Below are 10,000 nucleotides of genomic sequence, written 5' to 3'. Positions count from 1 at the left end.
AACAACAACAACAACACCATTGTTATGATATCTCACCAGTCCCCAACATCCCCTTGTTTGATAACGAGGTCGTCTCTTTCTTTTGTCATGTACTGGCAGTTCCTTATGATGTCGGCCATGATGTCTGTGGAGGGTGATGAGGATGTGATAAGGATGATGATGATGATGATGATGATGATGATGATGATGATGATGATGATGATGATGATGATGGAGGAGGAGGAGTAGGAGGAGGAGGAGGAGGAGGAGGAGGAGGAGAAGGAGGAGAAGGAGGTGGAGGTGGAGGAGGATGTGGAGGAGGAGGAGAAGGAGGAGGAGGTGGAGGAGTAGGAGGAGGAGGAGGAGGAGGATGATATATGTGGAAATGAAATTCATTCATTTATTTTGGAAGTGTGTAAATATAAATATAATATCAAACTTGTTCCAATTTTTTGGAAAAACGAGAGAAAATAACAAAAAATCGAAAAAAATTTAATCCCTAAAAAAAAATCAAAACCAAATAAATATCAAACAAAATATAAACTATAAAAATAAAATTAATAAAAGATAGAAAAAAGAAAAGAAGATAAAACTAACGCACAATCAAGACACACAAAGGATCAATTAAAAGAAAGTGTAAATATTAGCCAATACTTAGTGCCATAAAATTTTCAAGTGGATTTCAGTTTGTTATAAGGAACAGTTCATTGGGTTTAAAAGTGCTAAGGTAATCATGGCTTTACATAATATATTGTAAGTGTATTGATATAAATAAACCACCTATTCATGAATTAATCTCCCTCTCATAGACATCAAAACGACTTGGATTGTGTAGATATATTTTTATAACCATTCTCTCCTTCCCGTCAAAATCTGTTAAGGGCTTCCTACGTCAATGCAGCGACAGCCGACAGAAAGCATTTCAGATTATTTTCGCCACAATACTCTTCAACAGTCGTACTGTCACTTCCTTCCTAATGACGTATGGTAACTTAGTAACACTGGCTCTAAACTGTCGGAACAATGGCGGACGCCGTATGAAATATTTCCCCGGCGAGCTTAAACGTGTATCCAGAGGTAAAAAACTTTTCGGCAATGACAACGCTGTTAATTAACCACCTGGTACTTATTTTATACCTGATTAAGGTTAGAGAACGTGAGAGGGGAAAAAAAGCCTTTTTCAAGGACTCAACTACGCGCCGCTCAGAACGTGGACTTGAACCCGTCCCTATAGGTCCGAAGGCGAGTGCCATACCGCAAGAATACAAAACGTTCTCCTTTTTAGTGCGACTTTGTTGTTCAGTGATGTAACACTCAAGTATGGATAGGCAAGTCCTTGGTTTGAGTCCGCGGGAAAAGGATCATTCCTCACATTATCTCAGGGTGGAAAAATCAGTAAAAAAAAAAAACGAGCTTTATATAGGGAATGAGATTAGCAGAAGAGTAGCGTCCCTTGATTGGACGTCACTCATAGACTGTGACGTCACCGCCGGAAAAGTTATTAGAGAGAGAACGTCGTGTTGGTTGTGCGTATGCGAGGACGAGAGACGCATGCGCACAACCAACATGACATTCTCTCTCTAAAAACTTTTCCGCTGGTGACGTCACAGACTATGGGTGACGTCCAATCAAGGGACGCTACTCTTCCGATAATCTCATTCCCTATAGCGCAATATTCACTAAACGTGCTCAAAGCACTTTACAAGGGGTCCCTGGCCAACAGAAACATTTAACATTTAGGACGGGACATGACACCTGTTAGGCGATATTCAGAGACAACGCTGTTTACGACCAAGTACTCATTTTACACCTGAGTACGATGAGAGAATGTGAGTGAAATGCCTTCTCCAAGGCGCCTTTTCTTAGAACGTTGGTTGGGCGTCAACTGTCGGTATAAGGAAGTGTGTGGCAATGAGGTGGGAGTACTTGTGTTTGTGTATGCATGTGTTTGTTGTCAACTGTCGGCATAAGGAAGTGTGTGGCAATGAGGTGGGAGTACTTGTGTTTGTGTATGCATGTGTTTGTTGGCTGAAGAAGGGATTTGAGCCCGAAATGTTCCGTGTTTGGTATTTTGTTCTATTTGAAGTCATTATATTATTCACTCTTGTTTATTGCAAGTGTTAAATTAATGTTTTGCTCTTGTTGCTTGAAATTTTCGAATATTTCTGATTTCTTCTTTGCATTGAAGTTCCGTCATAATTTTTTCCAGCATTTTTCTCTCGCCCCCATATACTACTACTACTACTACTACTACTACTACTACTACTACTACTACTACTACTACTAATAATACTACTACTACTACTACTACTACTACTACTACTACTATTACTACTACTACTACTACTACTACTACTACTACTACTAACTACTACTACTACTAACTACTACTACCCACTACTACTACTACACTACTACTACTACTACTACACTACTATACTATACTACACTACTACCACTACTACTACTACTACTACTACCTACTACTACTACTACTATACTACTACTACTACTACTACTACTACTACTACTACTATATACTATACTACTACTAACTACTACTACTACTACATACTACTACTACTACTACTACTACTACTATACTATACTACTATTATACTACTACTACTAACTATCTACATCTACTACTTACTATACTACTACTACTACTACTACTACTAACTACTACTACTACTACTACTAACTACTACTACTAACTACTACTACTAACTACTACTACTATACTACTACTACTACTACTACTACTACTACTACTACTACTACTACTACTACTACTAAATTACTACTACTACTACTACTATACTACTACTACTTACACTATACTACTACTACTACTACTACTACTACTATACTACTACTACTACTACTACTACTACCCACTACTACTACTACTACTACTACTACTACTACTACTACTACTATACTACTAACTACTACTATACTACTACTACTACTACTACTAACTACTACTTATAACTACTACTACTACTACTACTACACTATCTACTACTACTAACTACTACTACTACTACTACTACTACTACTACTACTACTACTACTACTACTACTACATACTACTACTACTACTACTACTACCACTATACTACTACACTACTACTACACTTACATACTACTACTACTACTACTACTACTACTACTACTACTACTACTACTATTACTACTACTACTAACTACTACTACTACTACTACTACTACTACTACTACTACTACTACTACTACTACTACATACTACTAACTATACTAACTACTACTACTACTAACTAACTACTACTACTACATACTACTACTACTACTACTAACTACTACCACTACTACTACTACTACTACTACTACTACTACTACTACTACTACTACTACTACTACTACTACTACTACTACTACTACTACTACTACTACTACTACTACTACACTACTACTACTACTACTACTACTACTACTACTACTACTACGACTACTACTACTACTACTACTACTACTACTACCTACTACATACTACTATACACTACTACTACTACTACTACTACTACTAACTACTACTACTACTACTACTAACTACTACTACTATACTACTACTACTACACTACTACTACTACTACTACTACTACTACTATACTACTACTACTACTACTACTATACTCTACTACACTATCTACTACTACTACTACTACTACTACTACTACTACTACTACTACTACTACTACTACCACACTACTACTACTAAGAAGAAGAAGAGAAGAAGAAGAAGAAGAAGAAGAAGAAGAAGAAGAAGAAGAAGAAGAAGAAGAAGAAGAAAGAAGAAGAAGAAGAAGAAGAAGAAGAAGAAGAAGAAGAAGAAGAAGAAGAAGAAGAAGAAGAAGAAGAAGAAGAAGAAGAAGAAGAAGAAGAAGAAGAAGAAGAAGAAGAAGAAGAAGAAGAAGAAGAAGAAGAAGAAGAAGAAGGAAGAAGAAGAAGAAGAAGAAGAAGAAGAAGAAGAAGAAGAAGAAGAAGAAGAAGAAGAAGAAGAAGAAGAAGAAGAAGAAGAAGAAGAAGAAGAAGAAGAAGAAGAAGAAGAAGAAGAAGAAGAAGAAGAAGAAGAAAGAAGAAGAAGAAGAAGAAGAAGAAGAAGAAGAAGAAGAAGAAGAAGAAGAAGAAGAAGAAGAAGAAGAAGAAGAAGAAGAAGAAGAAGAAGAAGAAGAAGAAGAAGAAGAAGAAGAAGAAGAAGAAGAAGAAGAAGAAGAAGAAGAAGAAGAAGAAGAAGAAGAAGAAGAAGAAGAAGAAGAAGAAGAATACTTTCTTCATCCAAAGGCATTTTTCTACAGAAGTGTTGAACAGACATAATAAGTAAGCACATAACTAGGTCGTATAAGTATGTATAATGTTGGGAGCTGTGAAAACACGTCTGTAGTCGCGGAAGCCAGCGCCATATATATATATATATGCACAAGGTCCCAGCGAGTTTAAAGAAGTGCTTTATAAAAATATTTCTATTCAAAGAAGAGCCATTGGCATCAAATTATCGTCCAATCTAAAACTGTCTGCCAGATTTATGTGCTAACATTCCACTCTCTCGGAAAACGAACGGCTATTCACTCAGCATAGATACGATCGTGTCTATTAGACTGTTAAAGCAAATGGTTGTCTTTATGTTAAACGTTCGTATTTACTTTAGCAATTTGTCCCATGAAAGGGAGGTTATTATTTTTGTCCAATACTGTGCGATCAATAGAGAATGAATTACCAGTAATCGCTTTTTTATTATCGATATAGAATAAAATGATATTATTCAACGGTTGTATATTCTAATAGGCGTTATAATGGATGTGTAATTAAATTCTTATCGCCGATTTCTGCGATTGTATATTTAAAAAATTATGGTTATAACCTCTAGTGCATTCAAAAGCGTTTTCTCTCTTTCATTCCACTTTCGCACCCCACTTCCCTATTGTATACTTGTAGTCACACAAACACACACGCGCGCACAGAAGATCACACACACATACACACACACACACACACACCTTTCTCTCTGTCTGTCTCTCTCTCTCTCTCTCTTTCTCTCTCTCTCTCTCTCTATATATATATATATATATATATATATATATATATATAGACTCGAACCCAGGACCTTCCCATCCGAAAGCGCGTGTCATATCACTAGACCACATAGCCGCACATAGAAATTTAAGGAAGTTTTCGAGGAAGTCCCGGGTTTGAGAGTCTTGACAAGACGAGGGACATTTGAGTCGATAGTCATTTGAAGTAGGTGGTCTGACACTCGCTTTCGGATCGGAAGGTCCTGGGTTCGTGCCTCGCTTGGCGCATAGTTGAGTCCTTGGAAAAGGCTCCTTACTCACATTCTCTCACCGTACTCCGGTGTAAATTGAGTACCTGATCGGCAACAGCGTTGTCTCACTCGGAAAAATAGTAATATCGCTTAAAGGCGTCATGTCTCGTTCAACATGTTACGTGTTGTTATTCAGGGACCCTTTGTAAAGCGCTTTGAGCACATTTAGTGGATATTGCGCCATATATAAAAGCTTTTTTTTCAAAAGAACGGTAAACTTAATTCCTAAACTTTTAAAAAATCTCCATATTCCAATTATTATGAATTTGAACATCTTGTTCCTTCTGATATTTGAGCCTTTATATAGGGCAATAGCCACTAAACGTGCTCAGAGCGATTTACAAAGAGTCCCTAGTCAGCAGTAACAATTAAGATGTAGGATGACACATTACATGATGAAGGCCTCGGAAACATGGATTAAAGAAGCTGATATATACAGAGAAGTGATAAGACATGGAATGAGATAAAAGAAAGTTAGTTCAGGATAGAGAAGGATGGAAACTGTTTGTCTGTGGCCTATAGTGACCCGGTGATAAAGGCAATGATGAGAGAGGATGGAACTGTTTGTCTGTGGCTATATGACCAGGGTGAAAAAGAGCAATGATGAGGAGGATGAAACTGTTTGTCTGTGGCCTATAGTGACCCAGGTGAAAAAGCTAGGAATGTGTAAAGGGATGAAACTGTTTGTCTTGGCCTATAGTGACCCAGTAAAAGGAAATGATGAGAGAGGGATGGAAACTGTTGTCTGTGGCCTATAGTGACCAGAGTGAAAAAGAAATGATGGAGAGGATGGAAATGTTTGTCTGTGGCTATAGTGACCAGGTGAAAAAGAAAATGATGAGAGAGGGATGGAAACTGTTTGTCTGTGGCCTATAGTGACCCAGGGTGAAAAAAGGAAATGATGAGAGAGGGATGGAAACTGTTTGTCTGTGGCCTATAGTGACCCAGGGTGAAAAAAGGAAATGATGAGAGAGAGATGGAAACTGTTTGTCTGTGGCTTATGCCCTGACCCAGGGTGAAAAAAGGCAATGATGAGAGAAGTATGGAAACTTTTTCTGTGGCCTATACCCTGACCCAGGATGAAAAAGGCTATGATGTTATTATGCTGTATTCAACAGTTCAATCAATGGAATCACTTGTTTCCTTGAGCTCTACTAATGACAACTCACCAGACGCTGCACAAATCTTTAAAATGACGCCAAACTGCCAGTCCCAGGGGGTTCTAATGCCAGGCTATCGTTATGTTATAGCCTGACACTGAAATCCAAAAGGACTGGCAGTTTGACGTCATTATTTGGTTTTTGCACAACCTAGTGGGTTGTCGTTAGTAGAGCTCATGGAAACAAGTTATTTCATTGGCTGAACTATTGAATACAACTCACGATTTGTTTTCTTTTGTGGCCAAAGACTGGCATTTTGACGTCATTTTTTTGGTCAGTATCAGGCTATAACTTTACGAAGGCTACGGCCTGATCCGATCGGTCACTTGGTATGTGGATCCATCGAACAATTTCTACCTGCTCTAATTCCATGCTCTAGTAATAGACACAGACCTATTTATTTTCTAAAGAATAAAGAAAAGAAAATATTCTATAGCTGGTCATTGTGTCACGCTCGTATCTGTAGCTTTTCTAAAGTCGGGTGTGTACCGTCGACCAGGGGAGGGATTAGCGTGGAGATATACACAGTATGACGACAGTCCGGTCAATGCTTTCTCTCTACACCCATAAACACACCACACGATTTATTCTCTCCTTTGTGTGACAAGAAAGGAACTTCGCGTATCGGTCTATTATCTTAAATAACTGACATGAGAGGTTTTATACACAACACCCGAGTTCAGGCCGTATGAAATATCAATTTGTTTTAAGAAAAGTTACACGATTTTTGTCCATTCTAAAAATAAAATTACCATATTAAACCAAAACAAAAAAAGATAAGGGGGAAAAAAAACAAAAACAATTGTCTTCCTAAAATACAAGCAAACAATGAAACAATAAGAAATAACGAAAAATAATAATAATAAATAATATATAAATAATAATATAAAATATAATAATAATAATATAATAATATAATATATAAATAATATAATAATATAAAATAAAAATATAATAAATAATAATAATAATAATAATAATAATAATAATAATAATAATAATAATAATAATAAAATAATAATAAAATAAAATAATAATAATATAATAATAATAATAATAAATAATAATAAAATAATAATAATAATAATAATAATAATAATAAAAAATAATAATAAAATAATATAATAATAATAATATATAATAATAATAATAATAATAATAATAATAATAATAATAATAATAATAAATAATAATAATAAATGTACATTTATATCGGGCTAAGCCCGAAGCCATAATATATAAAACATTTTCCCACCTCCCATTTCTACAGTTTCACCTATAACTCGTCCCATTAGAACTCATCGGTGTTGTATTGTGTCTGGCAGGACTTAGAATAGGGAATGAGATTAGCGGAAGAGTAGCGTCCCTTGATTGGACGTCACCCATAGTCTGTGACGTCACCGGTGGAAAAGTTATTAGAGAGAGAACGTCATGTTGGTTGTGCGCATGCGTCTCTCGTCTTCGCTTCCGGTGAAAGCGGCTTGAGACACTTCAAAACGAAATTGACGTTCTCTCTGTATGGTGACGTCCAATCAAGGGACGCTACTCTTCCGCTAATCTCATTCCCTATAAAGACTGGTTTACACAGTGGATGTGGACAAGAATTTATCATTGTTACGGCAGGTCATGTCATATAACGTTTACAAACGTATACGTGAAATGGAGAGGTTTCGTATGGGAACAATACAGACAATGGACGTTTCGGGTACAAACCCTTCGTCAGCACAACAATACACAACACAAATTAATGTGGAAAACAAATAAAATAAAATGCAAATTAACTTATATCGTCTGTACTCAATGGTGGCTGGAGTATTCATACTTCATACTCCAACCCACCATTGAGTACAGGCAATATAAATTATTTAGCTTTTTTTTTGTATTTTTTCTCCACGTTAATCTGTATATTTGTTGTGCTCACAAAGGGTTTGTACCCGAAACGTCCATTGTCTGTATTTGTTCCCATACGAAGCCTTACCATTTCCACGTTTTCGTTAGTATTTTCACGACCACCGGCTTCAGGCAGCCCCTACCGTTTTCTACTTTACAAACGTATGAAGCGTTGTACAATCATGAATTATATAACAGCTTCAAAAAAGAACAAAATATACGTCACACGGAACGTTTCGGACTCAAATCCCTTCTTCGGCCAATATCTCATCTTGTAACAAAATCAAGCGATATTGAGCATTGAACAGGTGACAATGACCCTAACAATCCGGCCCCAATGGTGTATCCTCGGACAAAGCAATTTACATACAATATGTGATTATCTCTAAAAAATAGAGCTTTTATATAGCGCAATATCCACTAAATGTGCTCAAAGGGTCCATGACCAACAGCAACATTTAACATGTGGTACGAGACACGACGCCTGTTAGGCGATATTACAGTTTTTTTCCGACCTAGACAACGCTGATGACGGCCAGGTACTCATTTTACACCTGAGTACGGTGAGAGAATGTGCGTAAAGAGCCTTCTCCAAGGACTCAACTATGCGCCGAGCGAGGCTCGAACCCAGGACCTTCCGATCCGAAAGCAAGTGTCATACCACTAGACCACATAGCCGCAGTCTACAGTACCAAACGTAATATGATAAACGAGGGAATTTACTTTGAGCGTAAAGAATCCGGTAGTTTTGCGGTGAGAGGGTTAATTTAATGATTAAATCGTATTGTAATACTCTTCAACAGTCGTAACGTCACTTACTTCCTAATGACGCATGGTAACTTAGTAACGCTTGCTCTAAACTATCGGAACAATGGCGGACACCCGTATGAAATATTTCTCCGGCGAGCATAAAAGCGTCTCCAGAGGAAAAAAAGCCCCATAAATTTGATCATATTTTGACTTTTACACATTCTGATCACAAGGCATATGACAAGTTTTAGCCAGCATAAAGAATAAAAAGTAATGATTTTCTTTGTTTATAACCAAGATGGCCGCCGTTGCCGGGCGGCGTGACATCAGACTATTGAATCCAATTGATAGCAGTCCATGTGTAAAAGGTTAATTTAATATTTGTGGTGATTAAATTGTTGTAATGTTCTTGATGTGTGTTGTAGAGCATGTTTTGCTAAAGAAATTATGTATCGGGAGAACTTTACTGCTATTGTGTTTGAGTGATAAAAACATATTGTTGTGTTAGTTTGGTGTGAAGTTATGGGGAAAATCCTGAAAATAACTGGTAAGGAGAGGGTTAATGAATGTTTACCCAATGCGCAAAGTTTATGGTTTACAGTGACTGAATGTTAATGTTAACCCCACAGGTGTTCCCTGCAGACTTTAACCCGATTCAGGCCAGGTGTTAAAATGGTTAATTTAATGTTTGTGGTGATTAAATTGTTGTAATGTTATTGATAGCGGTCCGGTCCCTGTCAGAATGGAAATGAAACGAAAACAAGACGGTTGGATCAAGTCTGTGGAGATTATCTCTGTCTACCATCTCAGTCTGCTGTAGTATGGGTCGGGATGACCCAGGGGGGCACTTTGACAT

At 37.0% G+C, this 10,000-nt stretch overlaps 1 protein-coding gene across 1 annotated transcript in view; it reads right to left on the bottom strand.

Moving 5' to 3' along the window:
- Window positions 1–10,000, bottom strand: part of LOC144979259 (uncharacterized) — a 122,889-nt gene that overhangs the window by 29,489 nt on the left and 83,400 nt on the right. The window contains exon 3 of the mRNA XM_078925871.1: window positions 37–124. Coding sequence (XP_078781997.1) covers window positions 37–124 — 88 coding nt within the window. The remainder of the gene's footprint in view (window positions 1–36; window positions 125–10,000) is intronic.

This window comes from Berghia stephanieae, chromosome 9, assembly GCF_034508935.2.
Source record: "Berghia stephanieae isolate SIO BIC M18660-M18661 chromosome 9, UCSD_Bste_1.3, whole genome shotgun sequence".
NCBI classification, from domain to species: domain Eukaryota; kingdom Metazoa; phylum Mollusca; class Gastropoda; order Nudibranchia; family Aeolidiidae; genus Berghia; species Berghia stephanieae.
Note: the sequence above shows the minus strand (reverse complement) of the source record. Positions and strands in the feature narration are given on the sequence as shown.